General features: G+C 42.4%; 1 protein-coding gene across 2 annotated transcripts in view; it reads left to right on the forward strand.

The window, feature by feature from the left end:
* uggt2 (UDP-glucose glycoprotein glucosyltransferase 2) overlaps positions 1–13,466 on the forward strand; it is a 685,376-nt gene that overhangs the window by 119,495 nt on the left and 552,415 nt on the right. For both annotated transcript variants that reach the window (XM_067986476.1, XM_067986475.1), the window contains exons 9-10: positions 3,411–3,511; positions 12,383–12,482. In XM_067986476.1, the coding sequence (XP_067842577.1) occupies positions 3,411–3,511; positions 12,383–12,482 (201 nt within the window). The remainder of the gene's footprint in view (positions 1–3,410; positions 3,512–12,382; positions 12,483–13,466) is intronic.

Here is a 13,466-nt window from a genome sequence, read left to right on the forward strand (position 1 = left end):
AGGAAGCTGTGGAAGCTACATCATTAAATAAATTTAAAACAGAAATAGACAGTTTCTTAGAAGGAAAGGGAATTGGGGGTTATGGGGAGCGGGCAGGAAATTGGACATGAATTTAGATTTGAGGTTAGGATTAGATCAGCCATGATCTTATTGAATGGCGGAGCAGGCTCAAGGGGCCGATTGGCCTACTCCTGCTCCTATTTCTTATGTTCTTATGATAAACTCAGCAACTTATAGGCCAGTCAGTTTAACCTCGGTGGTGGGAAAACTTTTAGAAACGACAATCCAGGACAGAATTAACAGTCACTTGGACAAGTGTGGATTGATAAGGGAAAGCCAGCACGGATTTGTTCAAAGCAAATCATCTTTAACTAATCTGATAGAGTTTTTTGATGAGGGAACAGAGAGGATAGATGCGGGCAATGCAGTTAATGTGGTGTATATGGACTTTCAAAAGGCTTTTGATAAAATACGGCATGGTAGGCTTGTCATCAAGATTGCGGCCCATGGAATAAAGGGGGCAGTAGCAACATGGATGCAGAAGTGACAGGAAACAGAGAGTAGTGGTGAACAGTTGTTTTTCGGACTGGAGGGAGGTGTATAGTGGTGCCCCCCCAGGGGTCGATGCTGGGACCACTGCTTTTCTTGATATATATTAATGACTTGGACTTGGGTGTACAGGGCACAATTTCAAAATTTGCAGTTGTCACGAAACTTGGAAAGGTAGTGATCAGTGAGGAGGATAGTAATAGACTTCAAGAGGATATAGACAAGCTGGTGATATGGGCGGACACGTGGCAGATGAAATTTAATGCAGAAAAATGTGAAGTTATACATTTCGGTAGGATGAACGAGGAGAGGCAATATAAACTAGAGTGCAAAATTCCAAAAGTAGTACAGGAACAGAGAGATCTGGGGGTATATGTGCACAAATCGTTGAAGGTGGCAGGGCAGGTTGAGAAAGCGGTTAAAAAATCATACGGGCTCCTGGGCTTTATAAATAGAGGCATAGAATACAAAAGCAAGGAAGTCATGATGAACCTTTATAAAACATTGATTTGGCCACAACTGTAATATTGTGTTCAGTTATGAGCTATGGGCCTTGGCAACATCCCGTCTATAGTGCTGAAGATCAGAACTAGCCACGCCTCTCACCAAACTGTTCCAGTACAGCTACAACACTGGCATCTACCCGACAATGTGGAAAATTGCCCAGGTATGTCCTGTCCACAAAAAGCAGGACAAATCCAATCCGGCTAATTACCGCCCCATCAGTCTACTCTCAATCATCAGCAAAGTGATGGAAGGTGTCATCGACAGTGCTATCAAGCGGCACTTACTCACCAATAACCTGCTCACCGATGCTCAGTTTGGGTTCCGCCAGGACCACTCGGCTCCAGACCTCATTACAACCTTGGTCCAAACATGGACAAAAGAGTTGAATTCCAGAGGTGAGGTGAGAGTGACTGCCCTTGACATCAAAGCACCAAGAAGCCCTAATAAAATTGAAGTCAATGGGAATCGGGGAAAGCTCTCCAGTGGCCGGAGTCATACCTAGCACAAAGGAAGATGGCAGTGGTTGTTGGAGGCCAATCATCTCAGCCCCAGGACATTGGTGCAGGAGTTCCTCAGGGCAGTGTCCTAGGCCCAACCATCTTCAGCTGCTTCATCAATGACCTTCCCTCCATCATAAGGTCAGAAATGGGGATGTTTGCTGATGACTGCACAGTGTTCAGTTCCATTCACAACCCCTCAGATAATGAAGCAGTCTGTGCCCGCATGCAGCAAGACCCGGACAATATCCAGGCTTGGGCTGATAAGTGGCAAGTACCATTCGCGCCAGACAAGTGCCAGGCAATGACCATCTCCAACAAGAGAGAGTCTAACCACCTCCCCTTGACATTCAACAGCATAACCATTGCTGAATCCCCACCATCAACATCGTGGGGGTCACCATTGACCAGAAACTTAACTGGACCAGCCACATAAATACTGTGGCTACAAGATCAGGTCAGAGGCTGGGTATTCTGTGGCGAGTGACTCACCTCCTGACTTCTCAAAGCCTTTCCACCATCTACAAGGCACAAGTCAGGAGTGTGATGGAATACTCTCCACTTGCCTGGATGAGTGAAGCTCCAACAACACTCAAGAAGCTCGACACCATCCAGGACAAAGCAACCCGCTTGATTGGCACCCCATCCACCACCCTAAACGTTCACTCCCTTCACCACCTGCGCACCATGGCTGCAGTGTGTACCATCCATAGGATACACTGCAGCAAGTCGCCAAGGCCTCTTCGACAGCGCCTCACAAACCCGTGATCTCTACCACCGAGAAGGACAAGGGCAGCAGGCACATGGGAGCAACACCACCTGCACGTTCCCCTCCAAATCACACACCATCCCGACTTGGAAATATATCGCCGTTCCTTCATCGTCGCTGGGTCAAAATCCTGGAACTTCCTACCTAACAGCACTGTGGGAGAACCTTCACCACATGGACTGCAGCGGTTCAAGAAGGCGGCTCACCACCACCTTCTCAAGGGCAATTAGGGATGGGTAATAAATGCTGGCCTTGCCAGCGACGCTCACATCCCATGAATGAATTTAAAAAAAGTTCTGGGCAATGCACTTTCGGAAAGATGTGAAGGCCTTAGAAAGGACGCAGAACAGATTTACGGGAATGAGTCCAGGGATGAGGGACTTTCGTTACGTGGATAAACTGGTGAAGCTTGGGTTGTTCTCCTTGGAACAGAGAAGGTTGCCAGGAGATTTGTTAGAGGTATTTAAAATCATGATGGCCTAGACAGTGTGGATAGAGAGAAACTGTTCCCAGGGAGGGAAGGGTCAAGTGCCAGTCGGCATAGATTTAAGGTGATTGGCAAAAGAACCAAAGGTGACTTCAGGAAAAACATTTTTACACAGCGAGTGGTTAGGGATGCACTGCCTGAGGGGGAGGTGGAGGCAGATTCAATCATAGCCTTCAAAAGGGAACTGGATAAGTACTTGAAAGGAATACATTTGCAGGGCTACGGGGAGTGGGACTAGCGGGATTGGTCTTGCATATAGCCGGTGCAGACTAAATGGGCCGAATGGCCTCCTTCCATGCTGTAACCTTTCTATGATTCTAAGTTAAAATTTACCCCATTGTCTTTGGTCCCCGTCACAAAGTCCGTTCCCTAGCCACTGACTCAATCGGCCTCCCTGGCCACTGTCTGAGGATGAACCAGACTGTTTGCAACCTTGGCATCCCACCCCCTCCTCCTTTCCTCTGCCACTTCCTCCTCCTACCCTCCCCCAATCCCTTCCTTCTCCACCCCCTCCTCCTTCCCTACCTCTCATGTCCCTCTATTTCTCACTCCCCCTCTCTGCTTCTCCCTCCATGTAACTGTTGCACTGTTATTTTAACAGGCACCTATATCCTGACTTAAAAGATCAGCTGAAGGAATTAAGAAAACATCTTATTGAAAGCACTAATGACATGGCACCATTGAAAGTGTGGGAACTTCAAGGTATTCTTTACAACTTCTGTCAATATTTATTCAGTTTGACATTTTATTAAATGCTGCTGTATGAAAAATGTTTAAATATGACATATTTTGTAACAAAAGCAAAGTAAAAGGCATTCCTCTTTTTTTAAATCAAACAAATTTCCAGAAATCTAGTCTTGCAGTCTATGATTCAACACTTCGCCATTAGTATTTAAATGATGATAGAGTAATCATTTTGGTGACTTGGTTTTAAAAATAACACAGGTTTTATTTCATGAGACATTCATGAAATAAAACCTGTGTTTTTTTAAAAGCCAACTTCGTGTCTAATCTCTAAAGTAATGTATTTTGATCCGTTTCGACCTCTGTATCTCCGGGTAGATAATTTTTTTAATGGAAAAATGACAAGAAATGTTATGTTATTATGAAAAGATTCCTTAAACTTGTAGAGCAGATTTGAAGAGGTTTATTTTATGCATCTTTCAACCATATGATCAGCAGGGTGGCATTCTTTCACACAATTGAATTTTATGTCAAATTATAGATCACTATAGGATTGCACTCCATCTGTTCTGTTTCCAGGAAGGTGGTACAGGAGCAAATCTGTGAAGCAATACAATTTCTTGCACGTTATTTTCATGATACTGGGTGTTACTGTAATCCTCAAAGGGTTAACGCTGCATTGGTTGAATATGTAGATATTTCAACCTTCATTTGCAGTCCAGCGATGCATTGTATTGCTGTTCCAACATATTCATAGAATCATAGAAAGATATGGCACAGAAGGAGGCCATTTGGCCCATCATGTCTGTGCCAGCCGAAAAAGAGCTATCCAGCTTAATCCCGCTTTCCAGCACGTGGTCCGTAGCTCTGTAGGTTACAGCACTTCAAGTGCACATCCAAGTACTTTTTAAATGAATTGAGGGTTTCTGCCTCTACCACCCTATCAGGCAGTGAGTTCCAGACCCCCATTACCCTCTGGATGAAAAAATTTCTCCTCAGCTCCCCGCTAATCCTTCTACCAATTACTTTAAATCTATGCTCCCTGGTCACTGACCCCTCTGCCAAGGGAACTAGGTCCTCCCTATACACTCTATCTCGTCCTGTCTTAATTTTATACACCTCAATTAAATCTTCCCTTAGCCTCCTTTGTTCCAAAGAAAACAACTCCAGCCTATCCAATCTTTCCTCATAGCTAAAATTCTCCAGCCCTGGCAACATCTTTCCTATAATGTGGTGACCAGAACTGTATGCAGTACTCAAGCTGTGGCCTAACCAATGTTTTATACAGTTCTAGCATAACCTCCCTGTTCTTATGTTCTATGCCTCGGCTAATAAAGGAAAGTATCCCGTATGCCTTTTTAACCACCTCATCTACCTATCCTGCTATCTTCAGGGATCTGTGGACATGCAGTCCAAGGCCCCTCTATTCCTCTACACCTCTCAGTATCCTCCCATTTATTGTGTACTCCCTTGCCTTGTTTGCCCTCCCCAAATTCTTTACCTCACACTTCTCTGGTTTGAATTCCATTTGCCACTTTTCTGCCCACTTGACCAGTCCATTGATATCTTCCTGCAGGCTACAGCTTTCCTCCTCACGATCAACCACACGGCCAATTTTTGTATCACCTGCAAAGTTTTGATCAAGCCCCCCACATTGAAGTCCAAATCATTAATATATACCACAAAAAGCAAGGGACCTAGTACTGAGCCTTGCGGGACCCCACTGGAAACAGCCTTCCAGTCGCAAAAACACCTGTCAACCATTACCCTTTGCTTCCTGCCACTGAGCCAATTTTGGATCCAACTCGCCACTTTCCCTTGGATCCCATGGGCTTTTACTTTTTTGACCAGTCTGTCATGTGGGACCTTGTCAAAAGCCTTGCTAAAATCCATGTACACTACATCAACACATTACCCTCATTAACCCTCCTTGTTACTGCTCAAAAAATTCAATCAAGTAGTTAGACACGACCTTGAACAAATCCATGCTGACTGTCGTTGATTAACCCGTATATTTTAAATGACGATTTATGCTGTCCCTCAGAATCGATTCCAATAATTTGCCCACCACCGAGGTTAGACTGACTGGCCTGTAATTACTCAGTCTATCTCTTTCTCCCTTTCTAAAACAACGGTACAACGTTAGCAGTCCTCCAATCCTCTGGCACCACGCCTGTAGCCAGGGAGGATTGGAAAATGATGGTCAGAGCCTCTGCTATTTCCTCCCTTGCTTCTCTTAGCAGCCTGACATACATTTCATCCAGGCCTGGCAATTTATCTACTTTCAAAGATGCTAAACCCTTTAATACTTCCTCTCTCACTATGTTTATCCCTGATGTGGAGATGCCGGTGATGGACTGGGGTTGACAAATGTAAGGAATCTTACAACACCAGGTTATAGTCCAACTGTTTTGAACAAAACAGTTAGACTATAACCTGGTGTTGTAAGATTCCTTACATATGTTTATCCCATCCAATATTTCACATTCCTCCTCCTTACCTACAATCTCTTCATCGTTCCCCTATTTTGTGAAGACTGATGCAAAATATTCATTAAGAACCATTCCCACATCTTCCGCCTCCACACACAGGTTACTTTTTTGGCCTATGCAAATGATCTATTGCACCATGGAGTGGCAAGACATGGCTTTGTGACTGGGATTTTGCCACATGATCATTTTCTCAGTTTGCCTGCTGGGGAAAGCAAGCTGCCCCCTCACACGGAAAAATAAGAGACAGAGTCAACTCAGACTATTCTATCCTGCCATCTCAAGAGCAGCTTTGGCCACAGTCTACAACTAATTCACTTGCCACCTTTTGTCAAGAGATCAGGCATGTGTGGTGGGATAGAAGGGGAAATGCTTACAAAATGGGAAGGGGAAGTATCTGAATTTAAAAGATGAGAGTGCTGTCTCTCTTTCTTGAACTTAGGTATTTTTCATGTCATCGAATGATTGCTGCTTTGTTTGATCTGTTAAGCTTTTCTGCCAGCCTCTCTTTACTCACCATTTGCTATATTCTTATAAAATGTAACCTTTTCGTAAAACAAGATATATATGAATTCTTCCATTTTTTTGGTCCCTGTATGCCTAAAAATGTTAACACCATGAAATAATAATAATAAATGGTCACGTGGATAGACTGGAGAGGCTGGGGTTGTTCTCCTCAGAACAGAGACGGTTGCAAGGAGATTTGATAGAAGTATTCAAAATCATGAAGGGTCTAGACTGAGTAGATAAAGAGAAACTGTTCCCATTGCGGAAGGGTTAAGAACCAGAGGACATAGATTTAAGGTGATTGGCAAAAGAACCAAAGGTGACATGAGGAGAACTTTTTTTACACAGCGAGTAGTTAGGATCTGAAGTGCACTGCCCGAGGGGGTGGTGGAGGCAGATTCAATCATGGCTTTCAAAAGGGAACATGAAAGGAAATTATTTGCAGGGCGGAGGAGTGGGACTAGCTGGATTGCTCTTGCATAGACCCAGCACGGACTCGATGGCCGAATGGCCTCCTTCCGTGCTGTAACCTTTCTATGATTCTATAATTATTGTTTATACTAGCAGACCTCCCATGGCATTGCTTGCTGTGACTCAGCAGTCATGCTGTTTTATTCCATATAATGTACAATGTATTAGCAAGGCCGCTGTTTTATGGAGATTGGATAAGTCAAATTACATTTTTATTTCAAGGTATTCTGGGAGTGTAGCAGTATTTTAGGGTTTGGAATTTGTGATTGTCTATTTTTTTGTGGCAATTTTAAAGCTTGATTATGATTATATGTTTATTTAGCCTTTTACTCAATCTGTTTGCTTTTTTTTAAAGCCTTTGATAGACAGGAAAATATACCAAATAAGTAGAAAGCATGGGGAGGGGCGCGAGTAGTTGTGTTGAGAGGGGCACAAAGCTAATAGTGGAGTGTCCATGAAATGGAAGGGTGTTGGAACTTGGGAGCATTAGCAGGGCATTACTCGGTATGAGATACTGAGATTGTGGAAGTGGTGGGAGGGCAATTTTGGGTATGGCAGTGGTATAGGGATCTGAGAGCATTAGGAGGGAGAAACTAAGGTCTGAGCACTAAACTGGCTGTACCATGATCTGGGAGCATGGATGGGGTTGTTGTGGTCATGAGATATGGAAGGGGATATTAGGGTTTGGAAGCAACAGAAGGGGTTTGGTGGGGATCATGAGTATGAGATATGATGTTGGAGTCCCTGAGTGTGGAATTCTATTTCATATATTTATCCATAATTCGCTTATTCTTTCCACATGACTTACTCTAGGTTCTGGTCCTCGCAGCTGCCATTGTGAGTCTGATCTGTCAATGGCCTGTAAGGATTAGGTTTCTCTGATTTGCTGTATTTTTATAAAATGTAACATTTTTCTTTAAACAAGGTATATATGAATTCTTCGAGTATTGGTAAGGGGAAGGTGGGATCTGAGAGAGGGGGGAGGTGGTACCGGGGTGCGGAGGCATAGGCAGAGGGGCATCTGAGGGTGTAGAAGGATTTTGGGGCTGGCAGCATGGGTGGGCCAACAGTCTGGATCTATTAAAGGGGTCTGCAGCCTTGCAGCTTTGGGCTGGGGTATGATAGTATTTTTGATGATGAGGGATGGAGGAGACTGGAGGTTGTAAGCCTTCATCTTGCTCCCCATCAACAGAACTTTAAAGTAATTTTGAAAGCAGGTTTCCCAGCAATGAGCTGGAAACTGACTCTGTTATTTTGCAGATAATGCATTTTTACAGTATTAAATAGTGTGAACACACTATTTGCTTTAAAAACTTGATGGTTTGACTTATAGGGAGAGGTTGGATAGACTGAGACTTTTTTCCCTGGAGAGTAGGAGGTTTAGGGGTGATCTTATAGAAGTCTATAAAATAATGAGGGGCATAGATAAGGTAGATGGTCAAAATCTTTTCCCAAAGGTAGGGGAGTCTATAACGAGGGGGCATAGATTTAAGGTGAGAGGGGAGAGATACAAAAGGGTCCAGAGGGGCAATTTTTTCACTCAAAGGGTGGTGAGTGTCTGGAACGAGCTGCCAGGGGCAGTAGTAGAGGCGGGTACAATTTTGTCTTTTAAAAAGCATTTGGACAGTTACATGGGTAAGATGGGTATAGAGGGATATGGGCCAAGTGCAGGCAATTGGGACTAGCTTAGTGGTATAAACTGGGCGACATGGACATGTTAGGCCGAAGGGCCTGTTTCCATGTTGTAAACTTCTATGATTCTATTCTATAAGAACTGATCATTGAGTTGGAAGAGGGCACTTGAAGTGGGCAGTTGGGAGCATAAAGGGGAGCAGATAGTGGTCAGTGGGAAGAGGCTATCGGAGTTCATGTTAGGCGAGAAGGCTAATCTTTACAGGCCATTTCGAAAGGCAGCTGGGAGGATCAGACCTAGAGTAAGTCATGTAAGAAGAATAAACAAATTATGTGTAAGTATAAGAAATAGAATTAGAAGTAGGAAGCTTAAATGTGATGGACATAGTGTAACAGGAAGTGTTACATTTACAAGAACTGTGCTGTACACACAATAATATAATATAGATAGATTATATATAGAAATGTGACCAGACAGCCTGGTGTCCTGGCAATCTGTTTCGGGACTGCTGAGTATCTTCAGCTGCCTTTCGAAATGGCCTGTAAAGATTAGCCTTCTCGCCTAACATGAACTCCTACAGCCTCTTCCCACTGACCACTATCTGCTCCCCTTTATGCTCCCAACTGCCCCACTTCAAGTGCCCTCTTCCAACTCAATGATCAGTTCTTGGTTGTTTAAAGCAAATAGTGTGTTCACACTATTTAATACTGTAAAAATGCATTATCTGAAAAATAACAGAGTCAGTTTCCAGCTCATTGCTGGGAAACCTGCTTTCAAAATTACTTTAAAGTTCTGTTGATGGGGAGCAAGATGAAGGCTTACAACCTCCAGTCTCCTCCATCCCTCATCATCAAAAATACTATCATACCCCAGCCCAAAGCTGCAAGGCTGCAGACCCCTTTAATATATATGTATATGGATAGCTGGTAGAAGTACTGGTTACCAAGGAAATGTGGCAGCCACACTACCTTCAATATTCTCAGAGGAAAAAAAAAGATAGATAAAAAACGAAGATGCTCAGCAGTCCGGAAACAGAATGTCAGGACACCAGGCTGTCTGATCACATTATCCTTGTTGTCCTCCTTTGAAGCCTATGCAATGCCTCTGTCTTTTTATCTTTGCCTGTCGCTTCTATCTCTGTGCCTCACTATCTTTCATCGTAATGAAAAACAATAGAAAGTCAGTAATGGGGACAACATGTCAGAGCTCTGTTAGTTTATTGTATAGCTGCTTAATGGGAGCTGGAATTTAAAGATAAATCTTTTGTGATGCCACTAATGGAACAGGAGTAGATTTTGTTGGCATCTAAATTATATTGAGTAGCAATTCTCCGACCAGTATTTATAAGGACATATGGAAAGAATGAGAAAAGGCCATTGAGGCATTTTGCTTGCTCCTACGTTAGGTCCTTCATTCGGAGCCCATGCAGGCCATTTTGATATATGCCCATGTTATTTGTATACAAACTTTTGATTTTATTCAATTAACAATTTTCTCCTCTTCAGAAGATGCTGATTCATGTTGGGGTATGGTATTGTTCCACATGCACTGGCTGTCCTCTGATAACTTACTTCAGTCACTAGGCTTTGTGTGTGAGCATAGACAATGGGCCGGCTTTTGCTGTAAAAATAACGGTGAGGCTAACAGCACTCAATGTTATTCATGTGCAAATCGGACAGCAACTTCCGACGACTGCACATGTGCAGTTAAACGCAGAAGTCGGGAAGTTGCTGTGCCAGATGCCCTGCTCCTCCAAAAGCTGCGCGAAAATGGCATCTTGCCGACGGCGTGAAGTTCCTGTACTGACGTTGTAGATATGAACTAAACTCACCAACAAAAGTTAAGTTTTCAAATTAGTACCATTTTAAAGGCATGGTAAGACTTAATTACTGCCAAACAACCTCTCTGGCACTGAAAATTAACTTTTACAAGTGTGGAGTCTCATTCCTTCAGATTTTAATTAGTGTTGGGCATTTAAAACAAATGTAAATAAAAATGTTTTTTCTTACTTTTTCTTTCTGTCTCCTTTATCTCTATCTCTTAATCCAATATTCCTTTCCTTCTTTATTTCGCTTTCTGTACCTGATTTGACATTGAATTCACTATTCTAACTTAAACTTCCTGGTTCAGTCCTTGTGCTGCTCATTAAGGATGCTTCAATCTGATTGGTTAAGGAGATATACAGCTGCTTGCCCTGTTCACACAGGTCCCAAATGCCCTGTAGAGGATGCCACTCTTTTTGGACCTCTAATTTAGAGGAACTTGCCATGCAAGAGCTCATAGACTTGCACTTGCCCGTAGATTTTTCTAACGAATGGCTGGCGCTGTTCATTCGCTGCTCACAGCAAATGTCAACAGACTATTTGATTGGGAGGGAAGGTGAGGACTTCACAGCTGAACCCAATCTGATCCTCAAAATTGGGCAGATCGGAGCACATGCCTATAAAGGAAACCTCCAGTTTTCCCCCATTTAACTTGATGGAGGAAAAGAGGATATTGTGTTTTGACCTGCCCAATTTTCTGATATTAGCTGCACCCAGGTGATCAAAAAGGAATTGGATAAATACTTGAAGGGAAAAAATTTGCAGGGCTACAGGGAAAGAGCGGGGGAATGGGACTAACAGGATTGCTCTTACAAAGAGCCGGCATGAGCTCGATGGGCCGAATGGCTTCCTTCTGTGCTGTAACCATTCCTTGTTTCTATGATCTACCACCTATTAAATACTGCCATGAAACTGGAATTGGTATGCTTGCTGTGCTGAGAAGCAGTTTTCTTCAGCTCCATAAATTCAATTTCCCCATTTTGAAATATTGCCACCATTAATCCAATTGACCTGAGCAACATAAAAACATCCATAATTAACATTGTCCTTTCCTTTAATGCTGCCTCTAATTGTTGAAATAATACTCACTTTTGTCGCTGATTTCTACCCAATTCATCTGCAAGTAACTTGATATTGGTCCGTGTACCGTGAATAGTAAGGAGAATTTTTAGATTTCTATTCTGTAATTTTTTTTTAGCATTTTTTAAAAATTACTTTTCTGCCCCAAGTTCAGGCCCCAACCTGTACCCATTCTGCCCAAACCCAGGTTCCTGTCCCCTCTCTGTGCTTCTACATACCAAAACTGGCCCACTCATTGACCTGGTCTTTCTGAATTGGCCAACCTGACCTGACCTGGCATCCTTTCAGCCACCTGAGCTTGAATGGCATGCACTGTAGCGGTTAATTGCTCAGCTATGTCTCCCCTGCTGATAGCCGCCTTCTTGCTTCCTGTTTCTGCTCTTCCTCGCCCCTTCCCCTGCAAGTAACAAGGAGAAAAATGCACTTGATTGATCCAAGATGCTAGCCTGGTTGGGCGGTAGGGAACACGTTATCACCCTCAATATCTACGCTTAAGCCCTATAGGTTGGTGATGGCAGAATATATTGCTAACAAGCAGTGTGTTTTACTATCACCAACCCGTAATGCATAAGTTTAATTACTGAGTCAATCCATTATACAGTCAGAAAAAGGCAACAATCAAGAGACTTCACTTCTGCTCCTGATCTTCAGCAGCAGGTAAAGATGGTGCCTACAGACAAAAAGGCTAGTTTCTTTGTGATGAATTTTAATGTTTCTAATTTTATGTATTTTAAATACAGACAGGATTGCACTTTTCACACTAATATATTCAAGAATAAGACCACCATAGGTGCTTGATCTACAGAATTCCTTTTTAATTGATAAAATTGTATGGGATGCAAACAACATTCTACAGTCTTTTTACACAGTATTTTTTCTTTTTCAGATCTTAGTTTCCAGGCAGCTGGTCGCATTGTCTCTGCTCCTGTTTATGATGCTTTGAAGTTAATGCGAGACCTTAGTCAGAATTTCCCAACAAAAGCCAGGTACTGAGATTAGTGATATTTACACACTGAAGAGCATTTCATCCCAAAAGTGGTTTCTCTTTAGATTATAATGTGCTAATGCTAAAACATTGGTTATGCAGAATTGTGGAGGAAATTCCTGTTGGTATAAAATTATAATATTGGTGTGCTGTTTCTAGCACTAAAAACAGCACACAGCATGACACAGATGGTAGATAAACATGGCCAATTAGTTGCATTTCAGCGATCCTAGGAAAGTGATTAACAATTTGAAGGATCATAGCAGAATTTTTGTTGCAAGATAAACACATAGTTGAAATGTTTTTCTTATTTAATGTTGCAATTCTGCAGTCACTGAACATTGATGCTGTAGATGAACTTTGATAGATTGTGTGGTTTTGTGCACAACTTAATGGACAGAGAGTTTAGTATTCAAGGATTTAAGCAGGCGTTCTTATTTTAATGCAATTATATTAATGGACTGCTGTCTATTAACAGAAACCAAGAGCAGTGGGTCTAGTTTGTGAACTTTAGATATTGGTTGTGTTGTATTCATGCGTTGTAACAGGTAGAGTGAATGTATTGCCCATTTCAACCTATATTGCTCCTGAGAAGGCTGGCTTAATGGAGTAGGGTTTCAGCAATTGATAAGCAATGACACTGCTTGGAAGTACATGTCAAAATAATATGTGCTCTTAAAAAAAAATTATCATTCTTTTCAAATATTCCAGTAGTTTTTGTTATGATTTTTGAGAATTCTCTTGTTTTGTTTCCAATTTGTGCTTGTGTATATATCATGGCTACTAGATCCCGAAGTTGAATCATGATTGAAGCATTAAGCGCCGATTAAGGTTATGCAGTAATTGCAGGTGACAGTGGTTGAATTTCTGTACTGTGATTAATAGAGGACATCATATAGTGGAAGAGGAGGTAACAGTAGAATGGAATCTTCCAGATCTTATTCTTCAGACATTAACAGAATAAAACCATTGATGGATAAAATTA

The sequence above is a fragment of the Heptranchias perlo genome, chromosome 6, assembly GCF_035084215.1.
Source record: "Heptranchias perlo isolate sHepPer1 chromosome 6, sHepPer1.hap1, whole genome shotgun sequence".
Classification (NCBI taxonomy): Eukaryota; Metazoa; Chordata; class Chondrichthyes; order Hexanchiformes; family Hexanchidae; genus Heptranchias; species Heptranchias perlo.